General features: G+C 48.6%; 1 protein-coding gene across 2 annotated transcripts in view; it reads left to right on the top strand.

Moving 5' to 3' along the window:
• LOC125447519 (volume-regulated anion channel subunit LRRC8C-like) overlaps positions 1–13,792 on the top strand; it is a 32,546-nt gene extending 18,754 nt beyond the window's left edge. For both annotated transcript variants that reach the window (XM_048521964.2, XM_048521965.2), the window contains exon 3: positions 11,151–13,792. In XM_048521964.2, the coding sequence (XP_048377921.1) occupies positions 11,151–13,391 (2,241 nt within the window). In that variant the 3' untranslated portion in view covers positions 13,392–13,792. The remainder of the gene's footprint in view (positions 1–11,150) is intronic.
• Positions 13,793–14,199: the final 407 nt, after the last annotated feature.

Here is a 14,199-nt window from a genome sequence, read left to right as displayed (position 1 = left end):
TTCACTAGGGAAGAGGAAAGCAACAACAGAGTTCCCTTCGTAGACATAATGATCGACCATTAGGCCAATAGTGAGCTCCAGACCAGCATACACAGGAAAGCTACCCATACGGATCAGGTACTCAACTACAATATTACTCATCCCAATACCCACAAATGATCAAAGCTCTCTTCAAGTGAGCCGCAACACATTGCAGCATCCTAGAGCTCGATGAGCAAGTCAACAACTGGATCAACAAGCCAAGGTACAAATCTTCTCAAAAGGTGGCCTCCCACCCTCCTGCCCCTCCCTCCCAACTGACTAACGCCCATCCCAATTCCCTACCTACACTCACCTTTACGGGCTCCGTCCCCACATCCGTGACCTGTCTGTCTTCTCTCCACCTATCTGCTCCTTTATCCACCTATCTGCTCCTTTATCCACCTTCCATCATCACGTCCCCCTCTCTCTACTTGTTTCATAGAACATAGAACATTACAGCACAGTACAGGCCCTTAGGCCCTCGATGTTGTGCCGACCTGTCATACCGATCTCAAGCCCATCTAACCTACACTATTCCATGTACGTCCATATGCTTGTCCAATGACGACTTAAATGTACCTAAAGTTGGCGAATCTACTACCGCTGCTGCAGTCACCCTCACCGCAGCTGCTGCTGCCGCCCACCCCGACACTCCCACCGCCGACGGAACCCCGCCCACGGCCGACGCCGACGGAACCCCGCCCACGGCCGACGCCGACGGAACCCCGCCCACGGCCGATGGCCTCATCGCTCCGCCCACAACCTCCACAGCCAGCAACCCCAGAGAAGACAGCCACACTCAGCCCTGCCGAATCTTCACCATCCCCCCAGACCTCCCACTGACTGAGGACGAACAGTCAGTCCTTAGCAAGGGGCTCACCTTTGTCCCCCTACAACCACACATCAACGAATACCAGTCACGGTTGGACATAGAGCAGTTTTTCCGCCGCCTTCGCCTCCACACCTACTTCTTCAACCAGGAGCCCAACCCTCCCTCCACTGACCCCTTTACCCACTTCCAACACAAGTCCTCCTCCTGGACACCACCCCCAGGCCTCCTACCCTCCCTCGACCTCTTCATCTCTAACTGCCGTCGAGACATTAACCGCCTCAACCTCTCCACCCCTCTCACCCACTCCAACCTCTCCCCTGCAGAACGGGCAGCCCTCCGCTCCCTCCACTCCAACCCCAACCTCACCATCAAACCCGCAGACAAGGGCGGCGCAGTGGTAGTATGGCGCACTGACCTCTACATCGCCGAGGCCAGACGCCAACTCTCCGACACCACCTCCTACCGCCCCCTCGATCATGACCCCACACCCAAGCACCAAACCATCATCTCCAACACCATTCTTGACCTCATCACCTCAGGGGCCCTCCCACCCACAGCCTCCAACCTCATTGTTCCCCAACCCCTCACGGCCCGTTTCTATCTCCTTCCCAAAATCCACAAACCTGCCTGCCTTGGTCGACCAATCGTCTCAGCCTGCTCCTGCCCCACCGAACTCATCTCCACCTATCTGGACTCCATTTTCTCCCCTTTGGTCCAGGAACTCCCCACCTACGTCCGTGACACCACCCACGCCCTCCACCTCCTCCAGAACTTCCAATTCCCTGGCCCCCAACACCTCATTTTCACCATGGACGTCCAGTCCCTATACACCTGCATTCCGCATGCAGATGGTCTCAAGGCCCTAGGCTTCTTCCTGTCCCGCAGGCCCGACCAGTCCCCCTCCACCGACACCCTCATCCGCCTAGCCGAACTCGTCCTCACCCTCAACAACTTCTCTTTTGACTCCTCCCACTTCCTACAGACTAAGGGGGTGGCCATGGGCACCCGCATAGGCCCCAGCTATGCCTGCCTCTTTGTAGGTTACGTAGAACAGTCCCTCGTCCGCACCTACACAGGCCCCAAGCCCCAGCTCTTCCTCCGGTACATTGATGACTGTATCGGCGTCGCCTCTTGCTCCCCAGAGGAGCTCGAACAGTTCATCCACTTCACCAACACCTTCCACCCCAACTTTCAGTTCACCTGGGCCATCTCCAGCACATCCCTCACCTTCCTGGACCTCTCAGTCTCCATCTCAGGCAACCAGCTTGTAACTGATGTCCATTTCAAGCCCACCGACTCCCACAACTACCTAGAATAGACCTCCTCCCACCCACCCTCCAGCAAAAACTCCATCCCCTATTCCCAATTCCTCCGCCTCCACCGCAACTGCTCCCACGACAAGACATTCCACTCCCGCACATCCCAGATGTCCAAGTTCTTCAAGAACCGCAACTTTCCCCCCACAGTGATCGAGAACGCCCTCGACCGCGTCTCCCGTATTTCCCGCCACACGTCCCTCACACCCCGCCCCCGCCACAACCGCCCAAAGAGGATCCCCCTTGTTCTCACACACCACCCCACCAACCTCTGGATACAACGCATCATCCTCCGACACTTCCGCCATATACAATCCGACCCCACCACCCAAGACATTTTTCCATCCCCACCCCTGTCGGCTTTCCGGAGAGACCACTCTCTCCGTGACTCCCTTGTTCGCTCCACACTGCCCTCCAACCCCACCACACCCGGCACCTTCCCCTGCAATCGCAGGAAATGCTACACTTGCCCCCACACCTCCCCCCTCACCCCTATCCCAGGCCCCAAGATGACATTCCACATTAAGCAGAGGTTCACCTGCACATCTGCCAATGTGGTATACTGCATCCAGTGTACCCGGTGTGGCTTCCTCTACATTGGGGAAACCAAGCGGAGGCTTGGAAACCGCTTTGCAGAACACCTCCGCTCAGTTCGCAGCAAACTACTGCACCTCCCAGTCGCAAACCATTTCCACTCCCCCTCCCATTCTCTAGATGACATGTCCATCATGGGCCTCCTGCAGTGCCACAATGATGCCACCCGAAGGTTGCAGGAACAGCAACTCATATTCCGCCTGGGAACCCTGCAGCCTAATGGTATCAATGTGGACCTCACCAGTTTCAAAATCTCCCCTTCCCCTACTGCATCCCTAAACCAGCCCAGTTCATCCCCTCCCCCCACTGCACCACACAACCAGCCCAGCTCTTCCCCTCCACCCACTGCATCCCAAAACCAGTCCAACCTGTCTCCGCCTCCCTAACCGGTTCTTCCTCTCACCCATCCCTTCCTCCCACCCCAAGCCGCACCCCCATCTACCTACTAACCTCATCCCACCTCCTTGACCTGTCCGTCTTCCCTGGACTGACCTATCCCCTCCCTACCTCCCCACCTATACTCTCTCCACCTATCTTCTTTTCTCTCCATCTTCGGTCCGCCTCCCCCTCTCTCCCTATTTATTCCAGAGCCCTCACCCCATCCCCCTCTCTGATGAAGGGTCTAGGCCCGAAACGTCAGCTTTTGTGCTCCTGAGATGCTGCTTGGCCTGCTGTGTTCATCCAGCCTCACATTTTGTTGTCTTGGAATCTACTACCATTGCAGGCAAAGCGTTCCATTCCCTTACTACTCTCTGAGTAAAGAAACTACCTCTGACATCTGTCCTATATCTTTCACCCCTCAATTTAAAGCTATGCTCCCTCGTGCTCGCCATCACCATCCTCGGAAAAAGGCTCTCCCTATCCACCCTATCTAACCCTCTGATTATTTTATACGTCTCAATTAAGTCACCTCTCAACCTTCTCTCTAATGAAAACAGCCCCAAGTCCCTCAGCCTTTCCTCATAAAACCGTCCCTCCATACCAGGCAACATCCGAGTAAATCTCCTCTGCACCCTTTCCAAAGCTTCCACATCCTTCTTATAATGCGGTGACCAGAACTGTACGCAATACTTCAAGTGCGGCCGCACCAGAGTTTTGTACAGCTTCACCATAACCTCTAGGTTCTGGAACTCGATCCCTCTATTAATAAAAGCTAAAACACTGTACGCCTTCTTAACAGCCCTGTCAACCTGGGTGGCAACTTTCAAGGATCTGTGTACATGGACACCGAGATCTCTCTGCTCATCTCCACTACTAAGAATCTTACCATTAGCCCTGTACTTCGCCTTCCGGTTACTCCTACCAAAGTGCATCACCTTACACTTGTCTGCATTAAACTCCATTTGCCACCTCTCAGCCCAGCTCTGCAGCTTACCTATGTCTCTCTGCAACATACAGCATCCTTCGTCACTATCCACAACTCCACCGACCTTAGTGTCGTCTGCAAATTTACTAACCCATCCTTCTACGCCCTCATCCAGGTCATTTATAAAAATGACAAACAGTATAAAAATGACAAACAGCATAAAAATGACAAACAGAGTCCCCTTACCCTCTCCCATTTCTGAAGAAGCATCCAGACTCGAAATGTCAGCTTTTCTGCTTCTCTGATGTTGCCTGGCCTGCTACATTCATTGAGTTCTACACCTTGTTATCCTCTAAACCTCTGGCATCCTACCTTAGAACTGTGACCCCAGTTATTTAGCCATCTAAAAAAGCAAGGCGTTTCTCCCTCTTTGCCTCTGAGAACTTTGTACACCTCAGTCAGGTTCACCCCTGGCCTTCTCTACTCTAAGAGAAACAACCCTACCCCATCTAGAACCAAAAACAGGAATTGCTGGAAAAGCTCAGCAGATCTGGCAGCATCTGTGAAGTGAAATCACAGTTAACTTTCGGGTGCGGTTTCTCTTCTTCAGAACGGATGAGAGCCAAGAAAACGAGGTTTTATGCAGAAAATATCGTGGGGGAGGGGCTAAGGCATAAACAAAAGGTGGGGATAGAACTAAGAGAGAGAAGAACAGTTGGACAGACAAAAGAGTGGATAACAATCTGGCTAGGAGAGTGAAAAGCTATTAATGGAGACTGTTAGTGGCTAACAATGGATTATATGTAATAGCAGACTGTGTGATAACAAGGTCTGGTGAAACTGGATATAGCAGAGTTCAAGCCCCAAAGTTATTGAACTCAATGCTGAGTCCAGAAGACTGCAGGGTCCCCAAATGGAAAATGAGGTGTTATTCTTCTAGCTTACTGTGAGCTTTACTGGAGCCTTGCAGCAAGCCTGAGACAGAAAGATTGGCCAGGCAAAAAGGTGGCGTGTTGAAGTGGCAAGCAATTGGAAGCTCAGGGTCTGTTTTACAGGTGCTTTATGAAGAGGTCACCCAGTCTACCCTTCATTTCCCCAATGTACAGGAGACCCCATTGTGCACAGCAAATACCACCCCACTTGATCTAGTCTGTCTTCACACCTGAAGCCCTTCTGCAAAACAACATCATGGTGAATCTCCAAAATAAAACAAAGGACTGTGAATACTGGAGGTCTGGAAAATTCAGTTCTGATGAAGAGTTACCAGACTCAAAATGTTAACAGTGTTTTCTCCCCACTGATGCTGTCAAACCTGTTTAGCTTCACCAGCATTTTCTGTTTTTGTTCCATGGTAAATCTGCACTTCAGTGCAATCACATCCTTCCAATAGTGTAGGGACCAGAACTGCACCCAGTACTCTAGCTGTGGCCAAGCTAAATTATATATAATTGTACCATAATCTTCCTTTTCTCGTATTCACTGCCTTGACAAATGCCGTCTTATCCAACTGTTCTACTGCCTTCAAGGATCTGTGATCATGCACATCAAGGTCCATCTGACAGTCTCTGTTTCCTAGGGTTCTACCATTCATCATGTACTCGCTGCCTTGTTAGTCCTTCCAAAACGCATCACCTCATACTTTTAGATTAAGTTCCATTTGCTACAATTCAGCCCATCAGGCCGGTGGTCTATATCGTCATGTAGTCCAACCTCTTTTTTGATTTACCATGCCACCAATTTTCAAGTTATCTGAGAATTTACTAAGCATGTCTCCTACAGCCATGTCTAGATCACTAATATACACAACAAACAGCAAAGGACCCAGTACCTAATCCTTTAGAATCCCATTGAACACAGGTTTCCAGTCACAACAACACTCTTTGACCATCACCCTCTGCTTCCTACCACTAAGTAAAATTGTGGACCCGATTAGCCAAATTTCCCTGGATCCTATGGATCCAAACCAGTCTGCCATGCACGACACTGTCAGAAATCTTACTGGAGTTCATGTAGACAGCATAAACAGCATTACTCTCATCTGTACTCCTATTCACTTCAAAAATGTCAATCGAACTTGTCAAACAAAGCCATGCTGACTGTTGTTGCTTAATCGTTGTCTCTCTAAGTAGAGATTAATTTCGTCCCTCATCTTTTTTTCAGTAGTTTCTTCACCACTGTTGTTATATTCACTGGATGTTATTTTCCTGGTTTATCCCTAACATCTTTCTTTTTTATTGATACCACTGAACTGTTCTCCAATCCTCTTGAATCTTTCCTGGGGCCAGACAGCATTAGAAAATTAACATCAAGGCTCCTGCAATCTCCACCTTCGCCTCCCACAGCAGCCTGTAATATACCTCATCTGGGCCTGTGGGTTTCTCCACTTTCAAGTCTGCTATAACTGCTAGTATCCCTCCCTCTCAATGCTAATTTATTCCTGGATATCACAGCCCTCCTGCTTCTCTACAATCAACCTAGGTAGAAAATATTCATTTAAAACCTCATCTTTGCCTTCTGGCTCCACACACAGATTACCACTTTGATCCTGAATGGGCCCTACTTGCTCCCTGGTTATTATCTTGTGTCTAATATACATGTAGAACCTTTGGACTTTCCTTAATATTACCGACCAATATTTTCTCATGTCACCTCATTGCCCTCCTAATTGTTTTAAGCAAAACCATCCACCCCCCACCCCACCACACCGTGCACTTTCTACACTCCCATAGAGGATCCGCTGCGTTCAGCCTTCAGTATCTCTCTTCCTTTATACCCTTAACTTCTAGGGTTGTCACAAGTTTGTTGGTCCCACCTTTGGCCTTCGTGGGAACATGCTGGCCTTACACTCTCGCTATTATTCTTTTGAATATCTCTCACTGCTGTGGTGTGGATTTTCCTGCAGATAGCTGCTCCCAGTCCACTACGACAGATCCTCAGTAAAATCAGCCATCCATCAATTAGATTAGGTTCCCTACAGTATGGAAACAGGCCTTAGGCCCAACAAGTCCACACTGGCTGTTGGAGCATCCCACCCAGACCCATCCCCCTACAACCTACACTCCGCTGAACACTCCGGGCAATTTAGCAAGGCCAATCCACCTAGCCTGCACATCTTTGGGCTGTGGAAGCAAACCGGAGCACCCGGAGGAAACCCACGCAGACACGGGGAGAATGTGCAAACTCTGCTCAGGCAGTTACCTGAGGCTGGAATTGAACATGGGTCCCTGGCACTGTGAGGCTGCAGTGCTAACCACTGAGCCACTGTGCTGCCCTATAAATTCAGAATGTTTATTTCTGGTCCATCCTTATCCTCATCCATAACTTATTTAAATCTGACTGAACTATGTTCACTGTCAGAAAATACTCCCCCACTGCCACATCTAGCACTTGCCTAGCCTCATTCACCAAAATTAAATATAGCAAGCTCTCTTTTGCAGATCCTTTTGCATGTTGTCTTAAACCACTCTTGTGGGTATATTGTAAGATTCCACATTGAGTAAACCTTTCAGCTTTTGTTTATCCCAGTTAATTTTGGAGAAGTTAAAATCCTCTATCAAAATACTATCCACTTCTCTGAGATCTATCTTTCTATCTCTCTCTCTAACTGTTTGGGAGTTTACAGCACACTCTCAGCAAGGTTCTTGTTGCCTCTTTGTTTTTAGCTTCTACCCATATGGCCGCATTTGAAGAGCCTTCCAAGATATCATCCCTCCTTACTGCTGTAATTGACTTGCTAATCAATAATGAAGAACCACATCCTCTTTTATACCCCTCCCTGTTTCACTTGAAGATTCTACACCCGGAATATTGAACATCCAGTTCTGCCCCTCCATCAACCATATCTCCCTGAAACCACATCCACATGTGTTAATCAACATCCTCAATTCATCTCTCTTACCCGCAAGGCTCCTAGAATTAAAATAAATGCCATCTACCTTGCCATGCTCCCTTCTGCCTCAACTTGACTACATACACTCTGGCTTTCAGACTGACTTGGTTCTTCTTCTACATTTGTCTGTGCATTACCCCGACTAATGCACCTCCACTCTCTGCCCCATCCTCCTGCTAAATTAGTTCAAACCTCCAGTGACTAGAAAATAGCAAGAACTGCAGATGCTGGAGTCAGAAGGGTCCCAACCCGAAACGTCAAGCTTTCCTGCTCCCCTGATGCTGCTTGGTCTTGCTGTGTTCATCCAGCTTCACACCGTGCTATCTCAGATTCTCCAGCATCGGCAGTTCCTACTATCTCTGTAGCATTTCTGAAGAAGGGTCCCGACCCGAAACATCAAGCCTTCCTACTCCTCTGGTGCTGCTTGGCCTGCTGTGTTCATCCACTTTCACACCGTGTTATCTCAGATCCTCCAGCATCGGCAGTTCCTACTATCTCAGAGTTAATACAGTGTGGAGCTGGAAGAACACAGCAGGTCAGGCAGCATCAGAGGAGCAGGAAAGTTCTGATGAAGAGCGTAAACCCGAAACATCAGCTTTCCTGCTCCTCTGATGCTGCCTGACCTGCTGTGTTCCTCCAGCTCCACACTGTATTGACTTAAACCTCCAGTAACAGCACTAGCAAACCTTCCCACAAGGAAGCTGATCTCATTCTGGTTCAGGTGCAGACCATCCTGCTTATACAGTGTCACTGTTCAGAAATGGACCCAGTGATGCAGGAATCTAAAGCCCTCCCTTCGGCATCAATTCTTTAACCCACACATTCATCTGTTTTATCCGCGTATTCCTATACTCACTAGCACACAGTACTAGGAGTAATCCGGAGATTATAAACTTTTTAGGTCCTGCTATTTTATCTGATACTGTGGTCTGTAAATTCTTGTTGGTCCCAATGTGAACCATATCTGCCTGTTTGTCAGTCCCCCTTCAGAATGCCCTGCAGCTATTCAGTGACATTCTTAGCACTGGCGTCATGGAAGCAACATATCTGTGTTGGCTGAAACACTTGTCCTTATCTCTCACTATTGTGTCTCCCGCCACAAACATTCTCCCTTCCTTTCTGCTCCTTCCTCATGTAGCTGGACTTTGGCTGCACTTCCCAGAGGAACTGTCACTCTCACCAGTTTCCAAAACAGACTATCTGTTCTTGACTGAAATGCACTTTGGGGCTTTCCAGATCTGTCTCCCTTTTTCTGACTGGATGGTATGGTGGCTCTGTGGTTAGCACTGCAACCTTACAGCGCCAGGGATCCGGGTTCAATTTCACCCTCAGCTGACTGAATGGAGTTTGCACATTCTCCCTGTATCTGCATGTGTTTCCTCTTGGTGTTCCAGTTTTCTCCCACTGTCCAAAGACATTCAGGTTAGGTGAATTGGCCATGCTAAATTGCCCATCATGTCCAAGGAAGTGTTGGCTAGGTGGATTAGCCATGGCAAATGCAGGATTACAGGGATGAGGTGGATCTGGGTGGGATGTTCTCCAGATGGTCGGTGTGGACTCAATGGGCTGAATGGTCTGCCTCTATAACATAGGGATTCTAGTTGTCCTCCCACCTCCCATCTACTACCACCAAAGATATTATGCAACCACTTAATGATATCAGGAAAGCAATGCACATCCAAGGTTCATATCTACAGTTCCTCACTCACCATGAAAACATATTGCCATTCCTTCACTGTCACTGGATTGAAATTTTGGTGTTCCCTCCTTAACAGCATTGTGGATCTACCTACAGCACATGGAGTGCAGTGGTTCAAGAAGGTAGCTTACCACCATCTTCTCAAGGGCAACTAGGGACAGGCAATAAATGTGGAGCAGCCAGTGATGCCCACATCCCGCAGTGAATTTTAAAAAAAACTATTGAACATTGTCTTCTTTGTGCCCCTGCACAGTTGAGGCACTGCCTGGAAACATGCAGTGACTGCATTCTCCAGATGCACCATCACTCTCACCAGCATTCGGAACAGAGTTCTGAGATACTTTCAAGGAGACTTCTGTGTTATTTGCTTCTTCCTCTTTCTTGCTGACTTTCTCTCTTCTTAAATGTTCTTCATCTACAGAGTGAGAATATCTATAAATTTGCTGTTTGTGAAGTTCCCAACATCTTGGAGCCATTAAATTGATGATGCCAGCTGCTTGTGAAACTCTGAAACCCAGAGTCTGAGCAGCCGTAACTGACAAGACTTTCTGAGCACATGGTTATCCAGGGCACAGGAAATGGCTTGGAGTCCTCACATAGTATAGAATGTGAACTCGAGATGTCTGAGCTATCCTGCTGATCCTCTAGCTATTAGACAACAAAACCTAGCTACTTTTTAAACGAGCGCTCACTTCTCTTCTGCAGTTGGCACTTAAATAGTAAAATTAAAATGTTTTAATACTTAACAGAAAATGAAATTTTGAATTTCCCAACTTGTCTAACATACTAAATCTGGAGAAAGGGGACTAAAGCTATAATGCTCACCAGCCAATCGACTCAGCACCGTCCTGTAATTCCCCAGTTTGATATTTTTTTTCTCCCTGATTTCTTCAAACACGACGATGTTACTGTTCTCTCCGCGATTGCTGCTTCCAATTCTACACAAGTACATATTGTTCTTCCTCACACACTCTCTCTATTTTGTCCTCTGCTGAAGCTGCAGATATCAACACCAATCAAATTTGCATTCTTCTCCCACACTCTCTGTCTTTAGAATCCTTGACACATAACCACTCCCTTTGGTCTTTAGACCGCAAGGCTAATTCTTTTGTCATTTAATTGTCTCTGTCTTCTGTTAGGCACAAACTTTCTCTTCTGTTTCTTCTTCTCACTTGGTGAAGACTGCATTTCTAAATTGCCCCAGTTCCGAAACATTAAAAGCAAAATTCTGTGGATAATGGAAAATCTGTAACAACTCAGAGGATGCGAGAGAAACTCAGCAGGTGCGGCAGCATGTGGACAGAGAAACAGAGCTAACATTTCAAGTCCAGTAAACCTTCTCCAGAATTGACGTTCTGGACTCAAAGTGTTAACTCTCTCTATATATACATGCTGTCGGACCACTATGAGTATATTCAGCACTTTCCGTTCTTATTTCAGATTTCCAGTGACTGCTTCATTCAGCCTTTGCTTTGTCATTTGTTTGTCTCTAGGTAACACAGGACAAGATTATCTGTCTCCCTGGGCCGGTATCGACACACTCTCTAATCCCGATCAATTGCTCAGAGTTCATGTTGCAAGTAAAGCCCTCGGAGAGCTCAACACAGGAACTGAATGGAGTAAAGACCAACCTGGACCTTCAGCAGTACAGCTTTATTAATCAGATCTGCTACGAGAAAGCTCTTCACTGGTATGTCAAGTACTTCCCCTACTTGGTGCTCGTCCACACCCTCACTTTCATGATCTGCGGGAGCTTCTGGTTCAAGTTCCCCGGGACCAGCTCCAAAATCGAGCACTTTGTCTCCATCCTGGCTAAGTGCTTCGACTCGCCATGGACCACCCGGGCTCTGAGCGAGGTGTCCGGTGAGAAGGCGGGCCAGCGGGACCAGTCGGGGAACCTGCCAGCTGGCTTCAGCTCCGGCTCTGGAGCTGAGTCCGGTGGACCATCCGAGGAACAGGCCGGCTCGGGGGAACCCCCACTGGTGGCAGACAAGGGGAGTGAGAGCACCCTGGACAAGCAGGAGGGCGAGCAGGCCAAGGCCTTGTTTGAAAAGGTGAAGAAATTCCGCCTGCACGTGGAGGACAGTGACATCCTTTACTTCATGTACATCGGACAGACAATTGTCCGGGTCATCAAGTTCATCCTGATCATCCTTTACCACGCCTTGTTGGTTCTGAATATACACGTCGTGGTGCCCTGCACCGTTAACATCGAGGATGTGACTGGTTACCGTCATTTTTGCTGTAATCACACAAAGGCCCACCTCTTCTTCAAACTTGCCATTTGCTACATCTGTTTTGTTTGTGGGTACGGCTGCACCTGCCTGTACACGCTGTACTGGCTCTTCTACCGACCTCTCAAGGAATATTCCTTCGAGTATGTGCGGCAGGAGTCAGGTATCAGCGACATTCCAGACGTGAGGAATGACTTCGCCTTCATGCTCCACCTGACCGACCAGTACGACGCACTCTATTCCAAGCGGTTTGCCGTCTTCCTGTCTGAGGTCAGCGAGAACAAGCTGATGCAGCTGAATCTGGACCGTGAATGGTCAACCGAGAAGCTGCGGCAGAGGTTGCAGAGGAACCTGGCCCACCGCCTCGAACTGCACCTCCTCATGGTGCCCGCTCTGCCCGCCGCCACCTTCCACTTGACCGAAATCCAGGCTCTGAAACTCGAGCTCAGTGCCGACCTGGAGTTGCCACCGGCCACGACGCAACTCATCCACCTGCAGGAGCTATCGCTGCTCAACTGCCCCGTGCGACTCCACCAGGCCGCCTTGGACTTTCTGAAGGAAAACCTCAAAGTCCTTCAAGTACGTTTTGACAGCCTCCAGGAGTTTCCCCTCTGGGTGCCCAGTATGGAAAATGTGGAGGAACTCAGCCTGACTGGATCTCTCACTCAGGAGGGTGCCAAGTGCTTCATTCTGGATTCTCTCTGCGAGCTTCACCACCTCAAGACCCTGTACCTGAAAAGCAACGTAGCCAAAATCCCTCCGTGTCTGGCAGACCTGTCCAGCCATCTCCAGAAGTTGAGCATCCACAATGATGGCACCAAATTCATGGCATCAAACATCTTGAAAAAACTGCTGCAGCTCAGAGTCTTGGAACTGGTGCAGTGCGAGCTGGAGAGGATCCCTCACACTGTGTCTAGCCTGGTGAACCTGGAGGAGCTGAATTTGAAGGAGAACCATCTCCGGTCCATTGAGGAAATCCTCTGCCTCCAACACTGCCAGAAGCTAACCTGTCTGAAGCTGTGGTACAATCACATCATCTACATCCCTGAACACATCAAAAAGCTGAGCTCTTTGGAGTGCCTCTATCTCAATAATAACCAGATCGAGGACATACCACCTCAACTCTTCTTGTGTAACAAGCTCCGACACCTTGACCTCTCCCACAATCGCATCAGATCAATCCCACCAGAAATAGGGGTCCTCCAGAACCTCCACCACTTCTCTGTGTCCCACAACTCTATTGAGTCCCTGCCTAACGAGCTCTTCTTCTGTAAGAAGCTGAAAGCCTTGAAAGTCGCCCACAATGACCTGATTGCCCTCTCACCCAGAATTGCTGGCCTGCCCCTGCTTGCAAGGCTGGAACTGAAGGGCAACCACTTGGAAGTATTGCCCCCTGAGGTCGGACAGTGCACCAGCCTGAAGCTCGGAGGCCTGATCGTGGAGGAGTCTCTGTTCCAGACACTCCCCTCAGATATCCGAGAGACGATGGAGGGTGACTGAGTCTAAGATGGTGGCTAGCACTGATTTAAGGATCAGTGAAGGAAAATCAGAGCTGGTCAGGATAAAGCTGAAATGGTTTGGGAGGTTGAATTTATACCAGTTTGCTGGAAAGATAGAAAAAGAAACTGGACACTGGATAATAATGGAAGCATGGTTTAGTGATTTAATTAGTGGGGTACCTCTCACTGCAGTATTCCTGAATATTGGGTCATTCGAACTATCTGGCATAGGGCTTCGTTCTCCCACAGTCTGTCTAAGACAGCTATAACACAGTAAATGGTGGAAATGTTCCATTGACAGTGGTCCTTCGCACCCATCTGAGATTCCAGTTGGAATGTAGAATCTGCAACGCATTTTATAACTTTTTATTGTTAATTTCATATGTTATTTAATATAATAAAACAGTGGATCCATCAGTCAGCCCCTTGATCTCGGCTTTCTGTCTCACCATCTGGACTTTGTTTCCAGACTTAAATGTTCCAGGTTCTGATCTGAATTTTGTCTCCTCACTCAGTAATTCTGGTTCCAGATCTTGATCCAGACAGGTGGATAAAATGGTTAAGAAGGCATGGAGATACTTGTCTTTATTATAGGCAGAGAGTTTAAGAGCAGGGAGTTTATGCTGAAACTAAATAAATGGTAGTTCGACCAATCTAGAGTATTGTGGGCAGTTGTGGAAATCACATTATAGGATGGATGTGTAGAGGATGTAAAAGAGATTTACCAGGATATGGCCTGTGCTGGAGAGTTTCAGCGATGAAGAGATATCAAACAGCTTAGGTTGTTCTCCTTGTAGCAGAGGAGACTG

Source organism: Stegostoma tigrinum, chromosome 35 (genome assembly GCF_030684315.1).
Source record: "Stegostoma tigrinum isolate sSteTig4 chromosome 35, sSteTig4.hap1, whole genome shotgun sequence".
Classification (NCBI taxonomy): Eukaryota; Metazoa; Chordata; class Chondrichthyes; order Orectolobiformes; family Stegostomatidae; genus Stegostoma; species Stegostoma tigrinum.
The sequence above is the reverse complement of the archived record's forward strand: the minus strand, read 5'-3'. Positions and strand labels throughout refer to the sequence as shown.